Here is a 27,688-nt window from a genome sequence, read left to right on the forward strand (position 1 = left end):
AAGCCTAAATCAAAGACAAACAAATAAAAAATAAATACTTATTTATTTTGTATGTTTTTTTTTATTTATTTTTATTTTTTTATGAAACATTACCTAACATGTTCTCGACGTTTTTTCAACCATTGAATTTTGTCTGGATTTACATCCTGTGTATCTTTTTTTGGAAAGCATAGATAATATCTTTTTAGTCACTGTAGCATGTGGCCCAAGTGCTAAGAGGTGTGATAGAATATTCACAGGCGTCCGCTGAGAGAAGGGCGCAGTGTTTGGCATGCTGTCTGTTTCTATTTCAGAGCCCTGCTGTGTCCTTGTTGTCTGAAGGTCGTGCGTCTGTTCCTCTGTCTTATCTCTCCTCATCACATCTCCTTCAGCCCTGCCGCCGTGAAGCTAAAGTGAAAGGTGTCCTTCAGCGACCATTTTGTTTCCTGGACCTGTTCAGGATTCAGATGTCTGCGTGTGTTTGTGTGTGGTGCTTATGCATGCGTTTCCATATCCACAGGCATGTGTGCATCTGTGTGTTGCTGATGGAAGGTGTTCTCTGATTCATGAGTGACAGCAAACTTTTGAGGATAGTCATCAGGGACCCAGCTGTCGGACGCCCAGTGGGCCGTAATGATTTTCTCTTGGGCTGCAGTGAGACAGGACAGCAGCGTCAGACAGATAGGGATTGGGAGGGTCAGCATTGTGACCCTTGCTGTTATCAGAGTGATGCCTGGCATGTATTTTTAGCTTCCGGACTTTGCCCTCCACTGAGTCTCTGGCAATGGCACTAAGTGATATGTGAAGTGTAAGCATTTAAGCTGCTCTTGTCTTAAACGTATTGATGTGTGCTGATTTTGCTGACGGGGTGTTTTTATCTTACCTGGCCTTCTGATCTGCCGAGAATGGCGCACTAATATGCAAGCTATCCATTGAGCGCAGCTACAATCTTGAGTTTTTGTTTAATGTCATTTATGTATAAAAGCCATTCAACTCGGCATGGCAAGTAAGATTGCTTAATAGGGCTTTTCCAATAACCAAAGCTGATATTATAGAGCAGGGTTGGTCCGATGACCAGTATAATGCATTGAAATGATGACATTGCTGGAATTAAAGCAGATATATAATACATTTTTTTTTATAATATCGAAATCAAAATTCACAGATTCAGTAAATGCCTTGGTCATGTTTCAATCGAAACAGAAAAGAAGAAATAATATTTTGCCTATTTTAAGTCTCATTAAAACATTGCATTGTCACATCTCACTTTTTAAAAAAAATCATTGCGATTTTATAATGAAAATTAAAATTTCATGTACATTACTGTTATAAAAATAATTTACAAAAATGTGATCTTTAAATGAAACTGACAAGTATAATAATAAAAATATAGTAATTATTTTAATTTTTAAATTAAATTCAATATAATGATTTTTCATTACTATACTTTTATTTTTTTATTTCACTTTGTTTTATTTTATCTTATTAATTTTTTTTAATATTTCATTTTCTTTTATTCATTTTTCATTTAGTTTTATTTTATTTTACTTTATTTGAATTAATTTTATTTTTCATTCTTATTTTATTCCATTCTTTTTATTTGTACTTAATTTCCCTTTTATTCATTTAATTTTATTTGAATTGATTTCATTTCATTTTTCCTCTTTATTTTATTTGATATTTAATTTAATTTTAATTCATTTTTCTATTTTATTTTAATTCATTTTATTTGATCTTATTTCATTTTAGTGTATTTTACTTAATTATTTTTTTTCATTTCATTTTACTTTGATTTTATTTATTTTATTTCACTTTGTTTTATTTGATCTCATTTAATTTTATTTTAGTCTTTTTTGATTTTATTTATTATATTTCATTTTATTTTATTCCATTGTATTTAATTTAATTTAATTTCTTTTATTTCAAATTGTTTTATTTCATTTTTTTATATTATCTATATATAATTTAATTTAATATTTTATGTTTTGATTATTTTACTTCATTTTATTTGATCTTATGTCATTTTATTTTACTTTATTTAATTTTAATTAAATTATTTTTATTTTTATTTTATTTATTTCATTTTATTTCATTTTTTTTTTTTTAAACACTCATTCATTTCATGTGAGATTCACCAAACTACCACTATGTTGAACCTTTAGTCTTTAGTTTTCTAAATGACTTAGAGACTGTTCCTTTACACGTTGTTATTTTCTGGTTTGTATTTATTTGTACTCAATGTGTTTTTTTTCCCTTCCTAGCCTCCAGTGTCTGTCCCACATCGGATTCGCTCAACAAGCCGTACTAGTCGGGAAGGGAAGACTCTGTCAGAGATTAACTGTGAGTGTTTGTTGGATTTCTCCCCTGGGTAGACCTGACAGGTGCTCCTGCTCTCCTGAGCATGGCTGAGTGAATTTCTCAGCCTCAGTTCTTTAGTGAATAAGTCTGTCTGCAGGAGTATACTAGAAATTCTCTCTCATGATCTGTCTGTCAGTATCTGCTGGGGGATATTTTAGAGACTGTCTCACCTACCAGACATACATGCTGACTTAAAGAAACATGTGGTTTTGAGTGAACATGCCAACATGAAATGATTACTTAAAGTTTAGACTTCAAACACCAGTTACATCAGCAAATAACTGATTGTTTAAATAAAAGGATAGTTTGGCCAAAAATTAATATTTTGTAAATATTTTCTTACCCTGATGTCATTACAACCCCATGTGCTGATATATAGGGTACAACGGGCTAAAGGCACACCCTAAGAACAAAATGTGCTGTTCTCTGTGCCCAAAGTGTATGATTGCAGAAAAATATATACAGTTGTATTAAACATTTATTAATAATGTCTAAGTTAATATTTAGTGATTCTCATTTGCTACTTAAATCTGTAACATTTTTAAAAACATCATATATTAGATCAAGTAAGCACAGAATCGACTTTGTGTCAAGGATCAGCCAAAATTGCACGTGTATTTTGAAACATGGATGCTTTGGAAAGTGCTACGGCACATTTTTTGCCATCTAGTGTTTTTTTTTTTAGAGGAAAATAATATCAAAGGCGCTCTTTACCCTGTTGTACCCTACACACACACACACACACACACACACACACACACACACACACACACACACACACACACACACACACACACACACACACAGAGAGAAAATGCAGTACTGTTCCTTTAATATTGTTTTTGTTTTCTTGCAGTTGGTCAGGTGAAGTTTGACCCTCCTTTAACAACAGAGACAAAACCACATCATGAACCGGTAAGCACCATCATCTTCCTTCTTATCTTTTCTGTGATTGAAAACAATTATGTGAGATCAACCAATCAGAACACACTTCAGGCTTTAGAACATTACATCATACTGGCTCTGTTCTAAAACCTAGTGAGCTTTGTAAGGAATCTCAAAAATTAGAAAACATAGGCAGCAACCTACACTCTCAAAAATGCTGGGTTAAAAACAACCCAACTTAGTTTATTTGGCAACCCAGCACTGGTTTTGGGCAGAACACATGCTGGGTTATTTAATAACCCATTAAAAATAACCCAACAGCTTAGTTACAGAGGAATTACCAAGCACCTGGGTAAAAATATAAAAAATAACCCAATAAAATGACCCAACAAGCCAAACCCAGCATTTGGGTTAACTAAATAACCCAGCACCTGGGTAAAAATATTAAAATTACCCCAATAAAATGACCCAACAAGCTGAACCCAGCATTTGGGTTAACTAAATAACCCAGCACCTGGGTAAAAATAATAAAAATAACCCAATAAAATGACCCAACAAGCTGAACCCAGCATTTGGGTTAACTAAATAACCCAGCACCTGGGTAAAAATGTTAAAAATAACCCAATAAAATGACCCAATAAGCCAAAACCAGCATTTGGGTTAAAAAATAACCCAGCACCTGGGTAAAAATGTTAAAAATAACCCAATAAAATGACCCAACAAGCTGAACCCAGCATTTGGGTTAACTAAATAACCCAGCACCTAGGTAAAAATATTAAAAATTACCCATTTATGTTAAAACATTTATGTGAGATCAACCAATCAGAACACACTTCAGGCTTTAGAACATTACATCATACTGGCTCTGTTCTAAAAAATAACCCAATAAAATGACCCAACAAGCTGAAGCCAGCATTTGGGTTAACTAAATAACCCAGCACCTAGGTAAAAATATTAAAAATAGCCCAATAAAATTACCCAACAAGCTGAAGCCAGCATTTGGGTTAACTAAATAACCCAGCAGCTGGGTAGAAATATTAAAAATGACCCAATAAAATGACCCAACAAGCCAAACCCAGCATTTGGGTTAACTAAATAACCCAGCAGCTGGGTAGAAATATTAAAAATAACCCAATAAAATGACCCAACAAGCCAAACCCAGCATTTGGGTTAACTAAATAACCCAGCACCTGGGTAAAAATATTAAAAATGACCCAATAAAATGACCCAACAAGCCAAACCCAGCATTTGGGTTAACTAAATAACCCAGCAGCTGGGTAGAAATATTAAAAATAACCCAATAAAATGACCCAACAAGCCAAACCCAGCATTTGGGTTAACTAAATAACCCAGCAGCTGGGTAGAAATATTAAAAATGACCCAATAAAATGACCTAACAAGCCAAACCCAGCATTTGGGTTAACTAAATAACCCAGCAGCTGGGTAGAAATATTAAAAATGACCCAATAAAATGACCTAACAAGCCAAACCCAGCATTTGGGTTAACTAAATAACCCAGCAGCTGGGTAGAAATATTAAAAATGACCCAATAAAATGACCCAACAAGCCGAACCCAGCATTTGGGTTAACTAAATAACCCAGCAGCTGGGTAGAAATATTAAAAATGACCCAATAAAATGACCCAACAAGCCGAACCCAGCATTTGGGTTAACTAAATAACCCAGCAGCTGGGTAGAAATATTAAAAATAACCCAATAAAATGACCCAACAAGCTGAAGCCAGCATTTGGGTTAACTAAATAACCCAGCACCTGGGTAAAAATATTAAAAATTACCCAATAAAATGACCCAACAAGCTGAAGCCAGCATTTGGGTTAACTAAATAACCCAGCAGCTGGGTAGAAATATTAAAAATTACCCAATAAAATGACCCAACAAGCTGAAGCCAGCATTTGGGTTAACTAAATAACCCAGCACCTGGGTAAAAATATTAAAAATTACCCAATAAAATGACCCAACAAGCTGAAGCCAGCATTTGGGTTAACTAAATAACCCAGCAGCTGGGTAGAAATATTAAAAATTACCCAATAAAATGACCCAACAAGCTGAAGCCAGCATTTGGGTTAACTAAATAACCCAGCACCTAGGTAAAAATATTAAAAATAGCCCAATAAAATGACCCATCAAGCCGAACCCAGCATTTGGGTTAACTAAATAACCCAGCAGCTGGGTAGAAATATTAAAAATTACCCAATAAAATGACCCAACAAGCTGAAGCCAGCATTTGGGTTAACTAAATAACCCAGCACCTAGGTAAAAATATTAAAAATAGCCCAATAAAATGACCCAACAAGCCGAACCCAGCATTTGGGTTAACTAAATAACCCAGCAGCTGGGTAGAAATATTAAAAATTACCCAATAAAATGACCCAACAAGCTGAAGCCAGCATTTGGGTTAACTAAATAACCCAGCACCTTGGTAAAAATATAAAAAATAACCCAATAAAATGACCCAACAAGCTGAACCCAGCATTTGGGTTAACTAAATAACCCAGGAGCTGGGTAGAAATATTAAAAATAACCCAATAAAATGACCCAACAAGCTGAACCCAGCATTTGGGTTAACTAAATAACCCAGCAGCTGGGTAGAAATATTAAAAATTACCCAATAAAATGACCCAACAAGCTGAACCCAGCATTTGGGTTAACTAAATAACCCAGCAGCTGGGTAAAAATATAAAAAAATAACCCAATAAAATGACCCAATAAGTTGAACCCAGCATTTGGGTAAAAAAATAAATAACCCAGCATTTTTTAGAGTGCATAAAAACTACCCAGCACCTGGGTAAAATATTAAAAACAACACGATAAAATGGCCAAGCAGGCTGTAACACAAACAGCTAAATTCACGACTGATTTTTAAATAGAGATTGATGTTAGCATATTGCTAAGCTAACAGTATCATAATCTGTTCATCGTAAAAACACATGGCGGTAATAATGAAATAATAATAATAATAAAATAATAATAAAAGTGATGGTCCTTTAAATACAACAGGCTTATATAATAATAAAAAGCATAAAACATATAGAGGCACTTATAAATATTTTGTAGATTCATACACTTTTAATGACACTGAGTTTTATATTGATTCGTTTTAGTATTAAATGAAAATGTTTTATGTCTAATCTATATTTTTTGCCTTGTCAGCCATCTTGTATTTTGCATTGATTTTTTTTTTCTCTAAGCAATGCAATGAAAAATAAATGTGATGTCACACAGAATTTGATGTCTTAGTGTGTCTAAATTAGGATTCTTACCTTTAATAATAGCCTTTGTGTTGAGAGTGTGTCTGTGAACCCTCCATAGGGAGCTAACTAGGTTTTGGAACAGAGCAACTGTGGAACCGCCCAGTCATGTCAAGCTTAATTTGAAACCATATGGCCTGTCTAGCCATCAACAATACTCATAACTGCATATAGTGAACACTTCCAAATGATTTTTCCTATAAGCTGACACTTCCTATTATGTAACATCTTCCTTACGTACACCTCAATCCCAGCTTGTCTCCTGATGGCGGCTTGTTTTCTCTCACACCGTGTTTGACTGTTGTGCATTTGAGACGTCTGTCTCGCACTCTCACCACCGCGATAATTGAAAGGTTAGATGCAGCTTTCCGTGGCATCTAATCAATAAGACTTCCTTTAAGCGCTGCAGAAAAATGCAGCGTTGACTCATGTTTGTCTCATTTGAGCACTCAGAGTTTCTCGTGTTGTAACTGGATTTGTCATCCTTTCATAAACCAGATCATTTTTTAACAGCAGGACATCAAATTAATGCAGAATCCCATTGTAGCTTCATGCTTATGATGTCATCTTCTGAATAGGACCTCACATCTGAAGAAGCTCACATCCCCCCACGCTTTGATTTTCTTTTTATTTTCTGGATTCACATCACGTTGCCCTACTGTTTCTAAAGAAGCAGTACATAATTGCTGCAACTAGCAGGTCTTTAAGGCTGTCATCACATTTGAAACCTTCAACTCAAGCAATAAACAACATTTTTGTACATTTCTATCACCTTTCTACACATACATACAGGGCTTGGCATTAATCAGTGGCTAGTGGTTTTCCAAAGTCACTGGTTGTTGGAAAATTACATTTAATATTTTTAAAGTTGAAAAAACAGCTTGGCACTACAATCAAATAGCTAAGAACAAAAAACTTATTTTGTCTTTCACCTTTTCACTGCTGTATCTCCTACAGTCAGCCTTTAAACCATTTTTTAAGAAAAGGGCAAAATCAATTATTATATAAATTTTAAATATATACATATATCTTGCTGTCTAATAGTTAAGATTATTTAGAAGGCACATTAGGGCATATTAGCTTTCCACCGGTTTACATTTACAGCTCTACGTGTTTGCTGCAAAAAAATATTTGTCGATTTTATCATTGGTCTGAACAAAATCGACATATGGGCTAATTGAAAATGGAGTTTCATTTTTTGCCAGTAGGTGGCGTGTTTGGAACAGCAGAAATAAAGCATGTTCCTAAATAACGGCTGCACTGTGCTCATATACATTACGTTATCAGATAAATATGAAAATGCAATCAATACTTTACTGAAAACAGGTTGTTCCCTTCAGTGGTACGTTCATATGAAAAAAAGTTTTGACTTTGAAACGTGCATTGCTCGTATTTATTCAGTGAATCCTTTTGAAGTTTATTTCCAACCATATAGACTCTTGTCTTTCTGTCCACAAATTTAAGACCTCTTGAAATTATGATAAAGACTTTTCTTTTACCATTTAAGGCATTTTAATTTGATACAACTACATTTAAAGCAATAGTTCACCCAAAAAAAATGAAAATTCTGTCAATTACTTACCCTCATGTTGTTCCAAACCCATAAGACCTTTGTTTATCTTCGGAACACAAAGAATATTTTTATAACAGCAACAAAACTGACACATTCAAGGATTAGGGTTGTCACTAACGATTATTTTGGTAGTCGAGTAATCGCTCGATTATTCTGACGATTAATTAGGCAATCGGATAATTATAATAAATTTTTTTGTGGTGATAAAAATAGACCTAAGTAAACAATAGCCTTTAAAATTACTTAAAATACATTTATAACAGCATTGAGGCAATAATAATTAGTTCAAATAAAGTATGAAAAGCAAGTAATCGTATAGTTTTATTGAACACAACTGTAAAAATACATATTGTATCATAAACAACAGAACTAATGTACATTATGCATTGTAACAAAGGCCTGACGATTATTTTTACACTTCACTGCGCAATCTACGTGTAAACGCAAGGGTGTCCGGTTTTATTTTGAAATCCCAATGAACAGTTAGTATATCAAGAAAGATATTGACGCATTCTCCTGTGTTTTGTAAGTTTTTTAATTATTTAACTTAGAAATCTGATGAAATGGTACACATTGTGTTCTCAGATGAGCGTTATAATAACTCGCAACAATATGCAGAGATGGAGTTTGAGACACTTCACACATGTAAACGATAACAGTTTGTGTGGAGCAGCATTTACTGTGAACAGAGCCACTCTGCGATGCACGTACACATATATTTACTTCAGTGAATCATAGCGTTTGTGAATTCATAATAGCATTTTGCTTTATGATTTTTGAATGGGTTTAACATCCAATGCAGCCTTGGAAGCCGGTCTGATAATGCAATTTATAGATTCTCATCCCTGGAATGCCCCACTTGTGGTATTTTCCCAGCTAATCGACATGGGAAAAATGCAATCGAGGATTTTTTAAATCGAGTACTCAAATTTAATTGAGGAATCGTGTCAGCACTAGTAAGCACATTGTTAAAATAGTCATGTGACATCAGTGGTTCAACCGTTTTATATAAGAATACCTTTTGTGCGCAAAGAAAACAAAAATAATGACTTCATTCAACAATTTCTTCTCTTCCCTGTCAGTATATGATGCACATTCTTGAAACAAATCCAAGTGTTAATGTCAAGCCCTGCATAAATACATATATATGTGTCAGAGAGTAATAATTATTGGGTTTAGCCAGCAGTCAAGGTTATTTAGGTATTGTTTATTTCATGTCACGCTGACTTGACTTGACTTGACTTGACACCACAACACCAGCTTTCAGCAATTATGTACTGTCTCTTTAACAGGCCTGTTTAATAAATCAGATGGGCATGGCCTTGGCGAACACCTCTTCACCCATCAACTACCCACCAACCTAGCTGCCCATAATCCATCAATCTTTGTTTCTTTGAAACCACATGGGCATCACGTGTTTGTGTGTGATTAACCAAAGTTTCTTGGTCCTTTTACTAAACAGCCCGACACTGACGATTTTTTGGACTGTGCCGAAGAAATATACTACACTGCAAGATCTAATCTGGTATTTTTTGTTTGTATTTTACTCTGTCTTTGTCTTCGCGTCCCCTATCTTTTTTTTGTTGGTCTTTTCCGTAGCATCTTGTCCGCTTCGCAGCGCTTGTGTAGTGTACTCATCCTCCCATATGTGACTTTCATCTCTTTTGTTCATTTCATCGCCATTCATTTTGCCTTATCTTATTTAGATCATGGCAGTCTGTGTCTTTTCATCTTGTCTCTATATAATATAAGTGTTATTGCCTCTGTCTTTCATGCCAAATCTCAGTGCTGGATCATTTTTTAGGTATTTCATCCTCTAGTTTCATTTAAAGACACGTCCCTCAAAGTCGATACGTCGCTGCACTTTTCAGTAATCAAAAGCACTTTGAGATTGCAAAGCAAAGCATTTTATGTAGTCGAAGCCTCTGAGGGGCTTTATTTTTAGGGCTTGTCACAATCAGACACATCTTGAAAGTGAGCGAGAGTGAAGGAGAGAGAGATTAGGGTTAGAAAGACGGAATGGATGTTGAGTGGGGCAGAGAAGGTGAGTGGATGGGGAAAAACAAGAAAAGAGAGAGAGGGGGAAAATAAAGAGTCTGAAGTGCCTGTGAATGTCCCACAGGGATGGTTAAACCAAAGTGCTCTGCAGGTCTGTGAGTGAGGGGGAAAACATTGCCTCAGCAAGCAACGCTTTGCGCAACAAACCCAGCGCACACGCTCTGTTTGAGGTATCAGCTAATTCTGCAGCAGGGACACAACCTCACTGCTCCCTCTCAACACCAGTTTATTATGAACACCTACGGTGCTCAACAGTGTTTGCTTGCTGAATTCTAATTGGCTGTCTTTCTTACCTCTATTTGCATAATGAATTGTGATTTCTCTTTGTTTGCATCTATTTAGCCGCATTTTAAACTGCAAAGATTGTGTTGGTATCCGATGAGTGCCAAAAAGGTTCTGATGCATCATTTCATCATCCACAAAAAACATTTTGACATCGCTTATTTTGTCACACACAGAAAACACACACACACACACACACACACACACAGTTATTTATTTATATTTATTTATATTTTACATTTTTTTTTCTGCAAATGTCAGATTTTTTATTAAAATTGTGAATTAAGTGCATTTAATATTTCATATTTTGATGTGTGTGTGTGTGTGTGTGTGTGTGTGTGTGTGTGTGTGTGTGTGTGTGTGTATGTGTGTGTGTGTATATATATATATATATATATATATATATATATAAACACTCTACATGTACATATTTTTGATATATATTTGGCATAACATTTTATATTTGCAAAAAAGAAATGTATATATACTTTTCAAATGTAAACATTTTAAGTTAAATTTAGTAAAAAAAAATTGCAAAATGTGTGTATATAAATTATATATATATATATATATATATATATATAAAATAAATAATTTACTATAATTTAAATAATATATATATATATATACACAATATATATTATTGTGTGTATATATATATATATATATATATATACAAATGCTTTTTTTTTGTTATTAAATTTCTAATTTTATACATTGAAGTACAATTTTCCTAAAACATTTTTTTAGGAAAATTGTAGTAAATTTTGCTTTTAATTATTTTTGATCTGAATATTTACAAGATATGTACAAAACATTATTTTTATTTGACAAATGCAAATTATATATATATATATATATATATATATATATATATATATATATATATATATACACACACACACACACACACACACACACACACACACACACACATTCTTGTAATGTAAACATTTTGAAGTTATTAATTTACAAATTTAATACATTAAGTAAATTTATTCTTTCCTTTTGCCTTTTTAATGTCAAATCAATTTTGAAAATATGTTATATAAAGGTAAAATAGTTCAGCTATTTTATATCGCCTGTCTATACATTTTATAACAAAAATAATGTGTCATATCAAACTAGGTGGCAAAATACTTTTGACATTAAATTAATTGGAATTGAAAAATTGGCCTAAAACTCATCTTACTGTGGATGCTAATTTTATTTTTTGGCTTTTTATTGGATTTCGCCATTGAACAGTGACAGGGAAATATTGGAGAATGCTGTTGCATAGTTTGCCAAGTTTTAAATAGCCTCACTGTGCAAAGAAACGTTTTCCCTTTTTCATCTTTTTGCATTTTTGAGGCTTTCTTGAGTGACACCTCATCCATCTGGTCTGAAGCCCACGCAGTGGCACAGCAAATCACATGCTTGGAATCGGTGTCTTTGACTGCTTATGAAGAAACCAAAGGGAGGGAGATGAAAGAAGACGGTGACAGAAGCAGTGAAGCGGATAGTCTGGGATGTTCTGTTAGCTTTTACTCTTCCATCCTTTCTCTCTCCATCACTCTTACTGAAAAGCCTCCCATCAGCAGAAAGGCAGCAAGCGAATAAGGATATGACAGTTTGCTGTGCAAAGGAAATTTGGTTTGTTAATCTGCAGGGCAAAATCAATGAGTTTTTGCATGGCTGAAAGCTGTATTCCAGAGAGAGAGTAAAAAGGGGGAAAATGAACGATAGAGGTGTGGAAGCAGCAAAAAAAGAGATAAAAAATTAAAGAGAGCTTGAGAGAATGAATGTCCTCAGGATTAATCATCAGTAGCCTGATTATTATAGCAAAATCCTCTGCCAGAACATTTCCTCTAATGGGTGACTTCCTTCAAAAAATAAGACACTATTTCTCTTAAAGGAATATTCCAGATTTTTTTACTTCAAAAAAAAAATAAAAATACATTAAATTAATCTGGTATGTGGGACTTTTCTATTGGTTCTATTGGTCATGCATATACAAATCGCATCCCTTCCTTGTCTTTTCCTGGTCTCATGCGGATCACAAGTTAAATTAACCTTGTTTACTTTTTCAGTTGGTCGTGACGGGTTGAAATTACATTAGCTTCCCATCCAGCTTCCATTATAAAATTAGATTATTTACTGTAAACACGTTTTCTCCACACACTGAGGGATGAGTTGAAATTGTTGTGGTAATCGACATGCCACAGATAGGCATTAGGTCAAAAAACAACGTCATATTCCTAAAATATTCCTCACACTGCACATTTTCAAAGTCTGAGGTGCTGCGTTTAATAGATACTGCCTGTGTTTTATGATTCTATTAATTCATGAACACTAAGCTATTTCAAGTCAATGCCTGCTTGAATGATCATATTGGCGAGTGGGAGGAGAGATAGCACATGGCCCAGTCCTCCCACAGAGCTCTAATTAAGAGTACAACGTTGGGAGAAGTTTGAATTAATTCCTTTCCAGCAATCTTCTGCAGTCGGCATTTTTTAATTGTGTTTCATCACAAAAAGCTTAAATTTAAGTTTTTTTTGGTATTGAAAAGATAGGTTGTCTGTCTGGGTGTATCCAATCTGTTAATCTTCCATGTGAATAAGGTTGCAAGTTTTTTTTTTTTACTTTTTGCACTGTAAAATGTAATTAAAGGGAAATGCCTTAGCCTCAAGGCATCTTAGGTGTATATGACTTTCTTCTTTCAGATGAATACAATCAGAGTTATATTAAAAAAGTCCTGGCTCTTCCAAGCTTTATAATAGCAGTAAGTGGCTGTTCAGCTTTTGAAGTCCAATAAAGTGTATCTATCCATCATAAAAAGTGCACCACACAGCTGCAGGGGTTAAAGGAGATCACTTCCAGGACAAAAATGTACAGAAAATGTACTCACCCTCTTGTCACTCAAGATGTTCATGTCTTTCTTTCTTCAGTCGTAAAGGAAAATGCTTTTTGAGGAAAACATTTCAGGATTTTTTTCCATATAGTGGACTTCTATGGTGCCCCGAGTTTATACTTAGAAAATCCAGTTTAAATGCGGCTTCAAACAATCCCAAATGAGGTTGTAGACAATCCCTGTTTATTTACGACCCTGTTTGGTTGTAACATACCCTAACTGTCTTGAACTGGAAAAAACAGAGTTCAGGCAGAGCAAGACAAGATGAGCGTTTGAGGTTAAAAAGTATATAAATTGTAAAAAAAAAATATATATATATATATAGGCAATCGTTTCACTAGAAAAGACACTTCTTTCTCGGCGGGGATCATTTACAACTGCATTTGGGATCATTTGAAGCCGCATTTAAACTGCATTTTGGAAGTTCAAACTTAGGGGCACCATAGAAATCCACTATATGGTCTTACTAACGGCATTACTTTTTTCAGTTACAAGTAATCAAACAAATTACTGTTTCCCCTGTTACTACACCGTTACCATTACTGACAATAAAATGTGGCATTACTATAATTGAGCTCACTGAAGCAGTTTTTATCTGAGTAGGTTGTCTCTTATCCATAAGACCTGCAAAGCTGTGCATTGCATTGATTTTTTCTTCTGAGGTAAATTCTGGCTTATTCCTCTCAGCGCATCGTCTTCCAGAAACAAAAGTAGCTGAGATAACCTTGATAAATGTTCAGGTTTGTTACGGAGGTGATGTGCGCGTTTACCTATATGTCCACATGTCTCACGTGGATGTTTAAAATTTGAAAAGCAAAGCCGCTCGTGGGCGTCAATACATTAGGGATAATGAGTTTAGACAGGAAAAACTGGAGCTCCCGTTGGTATCATAGGGATTACTTTATCAGAAAATATTTGTTTTCGACGTGACTTAATTTAAAAGAAGACATTTTTCAAGCTTTCATGCTTTATATACATATATTTCTCATGTCTGTGAGGCAGGTGTTCGCTGAGATTCAGATTGTTTTATTTACGTATCTGTGAAGAGAGGTGACGAAGACTGAGATGGCAGAGAGCGCACACTGTTATTTTCTTTATTCTTTATTTTCTTTTTTCAAAAGCACTGTTTTGTTGCTTTTATGACTATACACAAATAAAAATAGACACTTTGCAGTATCAAATGATACCTTATTCTTATTTGTACAATCAAAAATGATAGTGTTTCTAGTTCTTTTCAAGAAAAAGCGAGACAGACCAGTGCAGTCTTCTACCCAAGAGGGTTTAACAGTGTTGCAGCGGGATGTTTTTCATGTCCGTGGGTTGAAGCAAACCCAATAATGTGATATTTAGCCCCTAGAAAGTGTCTCTTACATTGTCCCACAGCAACATTAACCCTTAAATGCATACCTCGGGTCTTTAGGGACTTTGGACATCGTTCACTACCCTCTCCCTCCTTCATTTTTTCAAGTTTGAAGTTAACTTTCTTAGTATTGCTCAATCTATTCATTATAAACAATATAACAAGAACAACATAACAAAATCTGTTTTCTGATTTTTTTTTTTTCTGTAAAAAGTGTATATGGTCGCTAGAGACCCGAAGTGTGTAATAGTGTAAGTATATTTTTCGTTTGCAAAAATATGTAAATATCTGATGGCTCAATATGTGCAATTCACCATTATTCCTCGAGGTGGCACTGTTTGGTGGGCAATAATGACGTGATATTTCACTCATAATTATCGCAGGCATAAAACAAAAGAATATCATCAGCAAAAAATGTATTAACCCCCTGGAGCCGGGTGGAGTACTTTGTATGATGCATGGATGCACTTTATTGGGCTTCAAAGTCTCAACACCCTTTCACTGCTGTTATAAATCTTGGAAGAGCCAGGCCTTTTTTAAATATAACTCTGACTGTATTCGTCTAAAAGAAGTCATAATATACACCTAGGATGGCTTGATAGTGAGTAAATCATGGCATGATTTTCTTTTCTTTTTTTTTTTTTTAGGTGAACTACTCCTTTAATGTTTGTTTCATTGTACTAAAATAATTTCCTGTTTCAAAACTGACAGACTAAGAAAAGAAACCAAAGATGATTGTGGCAAGAGCTGTGCGCTTGCTTGCTAACGTAGAGCTCATACACTCTAGATGAATGCTCATCTCATTGTCTCTTTCATTGTTTTCACTCACTAATTGACCTAATTGAAGTCCAAAATTGTTGTGAAACTGCATGTGTGAAATGATAGTAAACAACACTAGTGACAAACAAATAACCTTGATTTCATAATTGCTCAACCTGATGTGCCAATACCATGTCAAGCAGGTCTTAACATTCATTTTCTCTTTTCATGCATCTTTCGACATGTGCATTAATGTGGCCAAAGCTCTGTGTAAACATACCTGCATTCCGCATATTTTGAAATTTAAGATGAAGATATAGGCTACTCTATGTAACTTCCTTTCTGTTTGTTCCAGGATTTACAGATGGATTACGACCAGGGATCACCTAAAGGCTCCATCCTGGGAGGAAATAAGTACGTTTCAGCACATGATTGCACATTAGTCTTTTTCTTCCTGTAGGAGTGGGTGTGACCATTTGTAAATATTATGGGTGTGGCTTCCAGTCTCATCCGCCTCCAGCTATTTTTAGCTGTACAAAACAGCTTGTTTTACGGCTTGATATTAGGAATTGGTGTCTCTTACCATATTATGTTAATGTATTATCTTAATTATGAGCACACTGTTTTGTGGTGCAAACTCTTTTACAGTTTACTGCATGCTGTTATTCTTTTTGTTATTTCCTTATAGCGGATAATGAACCGGAAGTCTCACCCATAGGCTTACTTATGCATTGAGAAAAGCTATATAGGATTTCCAATAACTTAAACCATCAACTATAATCACTTTTACAACCCATACAAATTGTAAAATAAATTTAGCATGTATAAATTAATTTCTAATATATTTTAAAATATTTGTAAATAATTCTCTATATATTTTCTATCTTTTAGCATAGAGCCCTAGAGAATCTGAGGAAACACTGCATTCTCATGTTGTCAGCTTGATGATGCATTGAGTTCAGTTGTATGTCAAGCTGTGTATGTTTTCCTTTCCCTGTACTCATGAGGGAGTTCATTCAGAGGTAAAGCCACATGCAGGGTTTGTTCATGATGCTTAGGTGTTTCTCTGTACATCCATTTATCTCACACCTGACGTTGCTGCTTCACTATGTGACACTTCATGTTGCAGGTAGCTTGTGTGGGATCTATATACTCTCGTTCTTTTATGATACACACGCCCTGTGCCTTGTTGACGGTTTTTGCCATATAGTGAACAGAAGGTCGAGTACACCAGATGGAGTGGCAGTGAAACCATTCCCTCTGTGTTTGTGTGAGCGCCTGTGCATGTGCTCAGAGGTGTTGCTCTCAGCTCTCGTCAACAGATGGGTCCCGAGCACTTTCGAGAGACACCCCCTCAGCGTCACACTTCACCGTATATGAGCTCTCATACACTCTCATTCAGTCGGTTTCATGCGCAGATGCCGTAATCAGCCTCTGTTTGGTTAATGATAAACTCCGTAGATCAAATAGTGGAATAGTATTGTCAAATGAATGGTGCAGGTGCCTGTGCTTGTTTGATTATTGAATGCAATGAAGATACAGCTATTAGAGATACAGCTTTTTAATGACAAAAAACATGTTGTAATATATATATATATTTTAATTTTATTATTAATTGTTTTTTCATGGTTGTGCTTATTGTAAATATGGCTAAAGTGTACACGATTTATTATTTTATTTTATTAAGTAAATTAAGCGCATCTCTCAGTTGGTAGATATGGCTTCTGACATAAAAAACAATAGGAGTATATAATACATATATAATACATATATAATAGCAATGAGACAATAACAATTAGTTCAAATGAAGTTTTAAAAGCAAGTAATCATATAGTTTTATTGAACAAAACTGTTAAAGTACATAATGTATTATAAACGGTAAAGCTAATGTACATTACGCAGTATAACAAATGACTGCAGAGGGCGGCAATGGCCTGGCGATTGTTTTTACACTTTACTCTGTGATCTAATCCTTTTTTCATATTGATTAAAAAACAATTAAGTCAAATGTCCACTTAATCTTTATTATTTCGCCATTTCTTTACAACAGAAATGTTACAGCCACTGTCATTTCTTGAATATGTGGAAATCAAAACATGTAAACTCAGAGTGAGGGTTTAAGCTTTTATTTTGAATTTCTGACGAACAGTTAGCATATTTAGAAACATATTGATGTATTCTCCTGTGTTTGCATAGGTTTATAAATGATTTACCTTACAAATCTGAAGAAATGTCATGCAGTGCATTCCCAGATGAACGTTACAATAAACCTAAACTCACAACAATATGCAGAGATGGAGTTTGAGACGCTCCAAACATGTAAATGATAACAGTTTGTGTGGAGCAGCATTTACTGTGACCAAAGCTGCTCATGTAAAAAATTAAAGCGCATATATTAAATCCTCATCGCATATATTTATTTATTGAATCATAGCGAATGTGAATTCAAAACAGTATTATGCTTTTTATGATTTTTAAATGGGCTTAATATATCATGCAGTGATGGAAAACGATGTAATAATGCATTTCATGGATTCTCGTCCGAGGCCACTTCTTGGATTTTGCCGGTTACTCAACACAGAGAAAATGCAATCAAGGATATTTTTTAAAGTAAAATATTGGAATTGCATTCTATAGTACTGAACATCCATTTTATGGATTAATACTCTGTTAATCTGTTATACTGCCACCTATTGGTGTGGAAGAGATGTTATGTAAGCGTTTTTGGGTAACTAATATTTGTCCACATTTTATTAACTTATTTATTTAGTGCCTGATAATAGAGTACTGAGATACAGTGAGTAGTTTTCAGTAGGTAGTTTTATTTTAAAATGGTGGCCACCATGAGGTTCTAATATGACGACATATTTTTTTAAAGTTCTACTTTTCTTTTTTCTGAAAAAAATGTGGTGTGCCTTAAGTGTAGAGAAAGATTAATTTGCTAGGAATCACTAGAAGAACTCTGCGTTCAGCCTTAGCTTTATGATGGAGAAATCCATCATGGTATTTTCTCTTGCAGATGGTGCACAAAAATTATATTTTTTTTTACATTAAGGGTGGCTGACATCTAATATTGCATGTCTTTTTGTGATTTTATAAGAACTACATAATGTGCCACATTTTCTGTTTCAGACTTCTGTAATTCATGCTGTTTAAATGATGTTTGTTGAGCCAGTCAAATTTCATAGTTCTTGTATGTTGTTGATGTAGGACTTTATGGTGTTTGTAAATATTATAGTTTTTAAGAAATGAATGATTAAAGATGACATTGATAGAATGTTAAAGGGATAGTTCAAACAAAAATAAAAATTCTATCATTAATTATTCACCCAAACCTGTAAGACCTTCATTCATCTTTGCAACACAGTTCAAGATATTTTTGATGAAATCCAAGAGCTTTCTGACCCTGCATAGACAGCAACGCAACTAACATGTACAAGGCCCAGAAAGGTAGTAAGGACATTGGTTAAAGATCCATGTCACAGATAATACTTTCTGTGTGGAAAGAAAATAAAAATAATGACTTTATTCAACAGTTTCTGTCTTCGACGCACATTAATTTCCTTACTTTCGTTGTTATTTGTTTGTTTTCTTTGTGGACAAAAGTCACATGGACTATTTTATCTATGTCCTTACTACCTTTCTGTGCCGTGAACGTGGTAGTTGCGTTGCTGTCTATGCAGGGTCAGAAAGCTCTCAGATTTCATAAAAAATATCATAATTTGTGTTCTGAAGATGAACGAAGGTCTTACGGGTTTGGAACTGAGTAATTAATAACAGAATTTTTATTTTTGGGTGAACTATCCTTTTAAGCCTCTTGTCATCATAATATTTGCACTTTAAATTGCATTTGGACCTTCTTTCTTATACCTATTTACTTGCTAAATTATAAATCAGTCACAGAATGAATACTAAGACATGCAGCTAAAACTTCTTTTGCTGCCTTGTGGGAACTGGTATTTTCGTAAGGATTTTTCTCCGCTGATTTTTCTTTTATTTGAAATCCCTTTTACTCCAGAAAACCTTACTGTTCAATAATTTAAGTGCAGCGTAGATAAACAACTTTTGAACAGAGCTTCCAGACAGTCGGAAGCAGACGTTCTCTTAAAATTTAACAGCTAAACATTGGACTGTTTCCCAGTGTCACCGGAGACGAATTAGCAGTAAATGCTTGTTTATTTAGGCTTAAATCAATGAGGCCTAATGGATCCCTTGATGTGTTATAAAACTGTGCGTCATGTGTTTTTACATGTGCTTCGCAGTGAAAGGATCACCTGTTATGTATCATCTCTCATTTTAAAAATTCTTTTTTTTTTTTTTACAGGAGCCTCTTGAAATCTGTTGAAGAGGAGCTGCATCAGAGGTATGATGCCGTTGCTTTGTTTGTGTCCTTCACTCCTGTGCTCTTTCATAGCTTTTTCTTTTTTTTTTCTTTGGCTTCCTCTCTCTCTCTCTCTCTCTCTCTCTCTCTCTCTCTCTCTCTATCTTTCCATCTTTTTGCTGCTCTGTCAAACTCTACCCGTACATCTCTCTCTCTCTCTCTTTCTCTCTCACTGTCTCTCTGCATAGCTGGTTTTTCATCTGATCAATATTTGATGTGACCTAACCTTGCCCTTTTGTGCTTGTCCGAGTGGAACCAAAGGCTGATTTGCTTGACAATGCTGTGTTGGAGATCTGTGTTATTTTTGCCACAGTATTAGTTTTCCATTCCTCAGGGGGAAATTAACCAGTTAGTCCCTCTAAATGAAATTCACTCCAGATGCATGTCTAGATTGGTCTTTGGGATTGTCCTGTTATTAATTAGTCACACTTTGTTGTAAGTGGCCATCTCTAAAGAGAATGTCACTGAATCATCCTGACTTGCTAGATTATATATTTATGTAGTTCTGTTACAGTACCTAAATGTTGACTTTGAATTCACAATATCTTTTGATTTATACAGGCTTGTTCATACAGGACACGTTTACACTACCAGTCAAAAGTTTTTGAACAGTAAGATTTTAAAGTTTTTTGCCAAGCCTGCATTTATTTGATCCAAATTACAGCAAAACGGTTAGGGTTTTCTGTTTAAATATATTTTAAAATGTAATTTATTCCATTGATTTAAAAAAAAAAACATTACTCCAGTCACCTGATCCTTCAGAAATCATTCTAATATTCTGAATTGTTGCTCAAAAAAACATTTTTATTATTATTATGTTGAAAACAGCTAAGTAGAATTTTTTCAGGTTTCTTTGATGAATAGAACGTTCAGAAGAACAGCATTTATATGAAATAGAAATCTTTTGTAACATTATAAATGTCTTTATCATCACTTTTGGTCAATTTAAAGCATCCTTGCTAAACAGAAAAAAAGTAGTAATTTCTTTAATCTCTTTCCCACCAAAAAAAGACTCCAAGCTTTCAAATGTTATTGTGTATAATGTTGCAAAAGCTTTTTATTTCAGATAAATGCTGATCTTTGGATTTTTCTATTTATCAAAGAATCCTAAAAAATTTAAAACTGTTTTAAATATTGATGATGGTAATAATAATAATAAAAAAATCAGCTAATCAGGGAATCATAAAAATTTCTTGAACATCAAATCAGCATATTCCTGAAGGATCATGTGAAACTGAAGAATGGAGTAATGATCCTAAAAATGTAAAATATACATATATTCAAATAGAAAGCAGTTATTTTAAATTGTAAAACTATTTTACAGTACTACAGCTTTTGCTGTGTTTTAGATAAAATAAATGCAGGCTTTGTGAGCACAAGAGACTTCTTTAAAAAATATAAAAAAAAATTGTACTGTTAAAAAACATTTGACTAGTAGAGTTTGTTTTAGCATAGTGAAACATTTTAAGACAAAAAAAAATATTTTCTGGCATGGTGGCACTCAGCGTGAGATGCTGAAAAAACAGCGAGGCACATCAGTAAGGTAACGCAAACAGTCTAGTTAGTGCATATTTACTTAGGCCAACAATTAAAAACTCCTCCGAATGTCCTGTATGAACATCTTGTTAACCTTTAATCTTATCCATGGGAAGTGGAAGTGTTGCTTCAAATTAATAATCATCAGTGAATGAGCACCGCAACCTTCTCAATCCTCATTAGGGGGCATGAGGCTCATTTGGAGGATGATGATGAGGGTGAAGATGATGGTGATGATCATGATCATGATGATGAATTGCAACAGTAAGTTCCTCTGATTCTATAGCTGATCTCTTCCTGCTGCTCTAGAGGTTAAAACACTTAAAGAGATAGTTCACCCAAAAATGAAAATTACATCATTAATTGCTCACCCTCATGTCGTTCCAAACCCGTAAGACCTTCGTTTATCTTCAGAACACGAATTGAGATATTTTTGATGAAATCCGAGAACTTTCTGACCTTGCATAGACAGCTGACACGTTCAAGGCCCAGAAAGGTAGTAAGGACATTGTTAAAATAGTCCAAGTGACATCAAATCTTCTCTTCATGGACTATTTTATCCATGTCCTTACTACTTTTAAGGCTCTTGAATGTAGTAGTTGCATTTCTGTCAATGAAAGGTCAGAAAGCTCGGATTTCTTCAAAAATATCTTAATTTGTGTTCTGGCGATGAACAAAGGTCTTAAGGCTTTGGAACAACATGAGGGTGAGTAATTAATGACAGAATTTTCATTTTTGGCTGAGCTATCTCTGTAAAGATCATGGCGCACTGGCAACTATTTGGCGTCAATTCAAGTTCCTGAGACGTTTTTATATTTTTTTCATAATCCTTTATGACACACATAAATATTTTTTTTCCGTTTCGACTTCTCATTTGAATCAAATACTGTTTTTCAGTGTCCTCTGAAAATGTTGCCAGTATATCATGGCCTTTTAGTTCTATTGAAATCATTCTTTCATCTGTTTTCTTTTCTTCCTAGACACACCATCTCTTTTTCCCTTTATTTAGCAATGCCATGGCTAGCAGGCGTTTTAAAATGTTGCGGTTCTTTCAACAAAGTACCACTTTAGCCATATTTTTCCGAGTTCAAATGCGAGTTCAAATCTATGAAACTCATAGTGCCCTTTTGTAGTGACGCTGTCAAACTTTCTTCTACATTTAAAGAAATAGTTCACTCAAAAACTAAAAATGTTGTTATTTATTTGTCCTGTTCCAAACTGAATGCAGTTAATAAAGCATGATATAAGTAGTCAACATGACTTGTGTACTATATTCTATTCTTTAAAATAACCTCCTTTTGTTTTCCACGGAAAACAATACCAGCATACAGGTTGGAAATAACATGAGGCTGAGTAAATAATAACAGCATTTTTATTATAGAGTGAATTATTCCTGGCGCATTTGATTGCATGTTTGTTTGTTGTCTGTTTCCTGTCCTGTATTGTACCCTTGTTGGTCCAGTGTCAGATGAAACCAACCACAGAGGTCCATTATCATCCTTTTAATGTCCTCAAATTATTGTAGCAGAATTAGCATAAATGATAAGCATTGTGACTCATCTAATTGGATTTCTCAATTGTTTTAGCACGAAAAACTCCACCATGAGGCCTAAGGTCCCCCCACCACTTCCTCCCAAGGTAAGTATCTAAATAAGTTTTTATGGTATGTAAAAAATGTTTTTTAGTAACCTTTTTAGTGTTGATGTTACACTCCTTTTCAAAGGTTTAGAGACAGTAAGATTTTTTTCATTACTTTTATTCAAAATGGTTGCATTAAATGGATTAAATGTGACAGTAAAAACTTTTACTGTAAATTGTTCATTTAAAATAAGCTTTTGAGCTTTATTTATCACAGAATCCTAAAAACAAAAACAGGAAAATATTATGCACCAATGTCTTCAATTGATGATAATAAATTATTCTTGATATTATTATTATTATTATTATTATAAAAATATAATATAAAATTATTTTTAATATTTTTATTAATCAAATCTTTTAAGAAGTTGTTTTATTTATTATTATTATTATACATGTAATAACTTTATTATTATTTAATACTACTGCTTATAATAATAATATTATTAATAATGTAATGTTTTCATTCATTTAATAATAATAATAATATATTAATAGTAGTAGTAGTAGTATTGTGTATAATGTATATACAAAACAAAATATTTAAATACATTTATTAAATAATAGTATAACATTATTACAAATATTTATTATTACATATATTAAACTATTTTAACAAATATTATGTAATAAATTATTATTATTGATTTAATAATATTATAATGTTATTATAAATATACATTTAAATAAATAAAAATAAATAAAATTTAAATAAAAAATAAATTGTTTAAATATTTATTTCATAATATTATTGGTTAAAATATATAATATAAACAAAAATACTTATAACTTATTTTTTATACTTGTATTAATCAAATCTTTTTAGTTAAGTTTTATTATTGTTGTTATTTTTATTATTATTAATGTAATAACTATGTATTATTATTATTTAGTACTATTACTACTAATAATAATATTACTATTAATGTAATAAATTTAGTTATTCATATAATAATAATAATAAAATATGAATAGTAGTAGTAGTAGAATTGTGTATAAAATAAATGGTTTAAATATTACATAACATTATAGATTAAATATAAACATAAATACTTTTTATTTTGTAATATTTTTATCAATCAAATCTTATTTATTTTTTGTAATAGTTTTATTAATCATATCTTTTAAGAAATTAAGTTTTATTATTATTGTTAATGTAATAACTAATTATTTATTATTATTTAACATTATATTATATTATTATTAATGTAATAAAAGTATTTATTAATATAATAATAATAGTAATAATAATAATAATATATTAATATCATTAGTAGTAGTAGTAGTAGTAGTGGTATTGTGCATAATGTATGTGTGTATATACAAAACAAATGATTTAAATACATTTATTTAATAATAGTATAATATTATTACAAATAATTATATTAAATTAATTGTAGTGTTTAAGTTTCACTTCTTTTCAAAATTTTGAAGTCAGTAAAAATTGTTTATCACTTTTATTCAACATGGATCAAAAGTGACAGTAAAGACTTTTACTGTAAATTGTTCATATAAAATAAGCCATAATAATAAATTATTCTTGAGGAGCAAATCAGCATATTAGAATGATTTCTGAAGGATCATATGACACTAAAATCTGGAGTAATGATGCTGAAAATTCAGCTTTGACGTATTTTAAAAAATGTTGAAGTAGAAAGCAGTTATTTTAAATTATAATAATATTTCATAATATTACTGTTTTTATTTAATTTTTAATCAAATAAATGCAGCTTTGGTAAGCAACAACATTTTAAACATCTTGCCATGCCAACCCTGAACTTGTTTGGGTGTTGTTTTGATTGAGCAGTTTTATTTTGAGCAACCAAGTCCTGCTTTTACCTTGAAACAAGCTTATCGGAAATCACTGAACAGCTTCTACACTTTTACTTTTTTTTTTTTTTAGTAATCACAGTATTGATCTGACAGAAGCCAGTAGCATGCTGCTAATTTTGTTCTGCCGTTTCCAGCCAAAGCCCAGTCCTGGACCACATCAAAGCACCTCCGGTGATCATGACGGAAACCAGGGCACTATAAAGCGCTGTCCGGGACCCGATAGCCCGGCTCGATCATCCACCAACGTACCCCCTCGACCTCCACCTCCTCGACTGCCCGCAAACAAGCTCAGCAGTTTAGGTAATGAGACCAATCGGGAAGAACACGGCCCTTGGGAAGCCCAGGGGGATGCTGGGATATGTAGTCAGTTCGACGAGAGGCTGCAGGTCTCGTTTAACGAAGAGGAAGACCATGATGAGGAAGGAGACAGTAAGACTTAGACAGTAAACCCCAGTCTCCCATTAGTAGTTTGTTTAGTCAGCCTGTAGTAAGATGACATGTCATTCTTTCCTCTTGCCCTTTCTAAGAGAAATGGCGTCAATGGTTGTTGGCATGTGAAAATGTCACACGCCCACTTGCAGACATCATGAGTCACCCACTCCACCCCTGTATTCTTTTCCTTGTCAAATAATTGTTCTCCTGTCAGTCACTGTTGCAATCATTGTGTTTGATTCATTACGCCTGTCTAGTTTTTGTTGTGTCTTCTAAGTATGGTAGCTGCAAATTACGACAGTAGCTTAGTAAACAATGCTGATCGTTTCTGATGGGAATGTAGATTAAAAAAAGAACATTTTCTTTATACATGTGGTTTGTGTGTATCTCCTGCTGGATGCATAAGATAAAAACTGTGATTAAGATTTATGAAGAAACTAAAATCGTGTGCTATATCTTTTTTTTACTCACAGGCAATGGAGTTAGCCCATCTGAACACTCGCCCTCAACGGAAAGACAGTCCACAATGCCCCCTGCTGTTCCTATACCAAAGGACAAGAAAGATTTTCCAGTATGGCTTCATTTTAGTGCATTACAACATTATGACATTAACATTTATGATTCCTGGATGAAGAATTTATTCTTTTTAGACTTTTCTTTTTCTTTTTCTTTTTTTATATTTTAATGCTAATTCACTGGGGTTTTAAATCAGTGTTCACGTTAATATTTTTAGTAATCAAATATTTTAAGAAATTATTAAAATATTTTTGTTATTATTGTTATAATTATTATTATTAATGTAATAATTTTATTCAATTACTATTACTATTTAATGATAATGCCATATTATTATTTTTTGTGTAATAACGAATTATTAATACATAATATATTAGTAGTAGTAGTATTGTGTTTAATGTGTATTTACAAAATGAATTATTTAAAAACATTTAAGTAATGATGTACTATTAATACAAATATTTATTATTACATATAATTATATTGAATGATTTTAACAAATGTTATGTAATAAATAAATAAATTATTCATTTTAAAATGATCATGAATTTAATATGACAATTATTATTAATGTAATATTAGATTGTTATAATTGTGTATAAATGTATATAAAATAAATTGTTTATATAAATAATTACATAAATAATATAAATAATTACATACAAAATACTTATAATTTCGTTTTTTAATAAATAAAATCTTATAAAAAATAATAATAAAAAAGTTTAATTATTATTATTAAAGTAATAACTTCAGTTAATAATAAAAATAATATATCTTTCTATTAATATTTTAGTATTGTGTTTAATATGTGTATATACAAAATTAATTATTGAAATACATTTATTAAATAATACTACAATATTATTACATATAATTATATTGAATGATTTTAACAAATGTTATGTAATAAATAAATTATACATTTTAAAATGATCATGAATTTAATATGACAATTATTATTAATGTAATATTAGATTGTTATAATTGTGTATAAATGTATATAAAATAAATTTGTTTAAATATTAATTACATACAAAATACTTATAATTTCGTTTTTTAATGAATAAAATCTTATAAAAGATAATAATAAAAAATGTAATTATTATTATTAAAGTAATAACTTCAGTTATTTACTATTTAATAATAAAAATAATATATCTTTATATTAATAATAATATATTCATGTAATAACTAATTATTTATATTATTGTTGTTATTATTCTATTAATATTTTAGTATTGTGTTTAATATGTGTATATACAAAATTAATCATTGAAATACATTTATTAAATAATACTATAATATTATTACAAATATTTATTATTATATATAATTATATTGAATGATTTTAACAAATGTTATGTAATAAATAAATTATTCATTTTAAAATGATCATGAATTTAATATAACAATTATTATTAATGTAATATTAGATTGTTATAATTGTGTATAAATGTATATAAAATAAATTGTTTAAATATTAATTACATACAAAACACTTATAATTTCATTTTTTAATGAATAAAATCTTATAAAAGATAATAATAATAAAAAAGTTTAATTATTATTATTAAAGTAATAACTTCAGTTATTTACTATTTAATAATAAAATAATATATCTTTATATTAATAATAATATATTCATGTAATAACTAATTATTTATATTATTGTTGTTATTATTGTATTAATATTTTAGTATTGTGTTTAATATGTGTATATACAAAATTAATTATTGAAATACATTTATTAAATAATACTATAATATTATTACAAATATTTATTATTACATATAATTATATTGAATGATTTTAACAAATGTTATGTAATAAATAAATTATTCATTTTAAAATGATCATGAATTTAATATAACAATTATTATTAATGTAATATTAGATTGTTATAATTGTGTATAAATGTATATAAAATAAATTGTTTA

At 32.1% G+C, this 27,688-nt stretch overlaps 1 protein-coding gene across 5 annotated transcripts in view; it reads left to right on the forward strand.

The window, feature by feature from the left end:
* The window catches only part of map4k3a (mitogen-activated protein kinase kinase kinase kinase 3a), a 103,867-nt gene that overhangs the window by 65,114 nt on the left and 11,065 nt on the right, over positions 1-27,688 (forward strand). The window contains exons 13-21 of one of the 5 annotated variants that reach the window (XM_073825269.1): positions 2,241-2,319; positions 3,194-3,252; positions 9,526-9,588; positions 15,768-15,826; positions 19,737-19,775; positions 21,513-21,593; positions 22,916-22,967; positions 24,935-25,229; positions 25,706-25,803. In XM_073825269.1, coding sequence (XP_073681370.1) covers positions 2,241-2,319; positions 3,194-3,252; positions 9,526-9,588; positions 15,768-15,826; positions 19,737-19,775; positions 21,513-21,593; positions 22,916-22,967; positions 24,935-25,229; positions 25,706-25,803 — 825 coding nt within the window. The remainder of the gene's footprint in view (positions 1-2,240; positions 2,320-3,193; positions 3,253-9,525; positions 9,589-15,767; positions 15,827-19,736; positions 19,776-21,512; positions 21,594-22,915; positions 22,968-24,934; positions 25,230-25,705; positions 25,804-27,688) is intronic. The other 4 variants (XM_073825272.1, XM_073825271.1, XM_073825270.1 and 1 more) reach the window with 4 other exon arrangements.

The sequence above is a fragment of the Garra rufa genome, chromosome 20 (genome assembly GCF_049309525.1).
Source record: "Garra rufa chromosome 20, GarRuf1.0, whole genome shotgun sequence".
NCBI classification, from domain to species: Eukaryota; Metazoa; Chordata; class Actinopteri; order Cypriniformes; family Cyprinidae; genus Garra; species Garra rufa.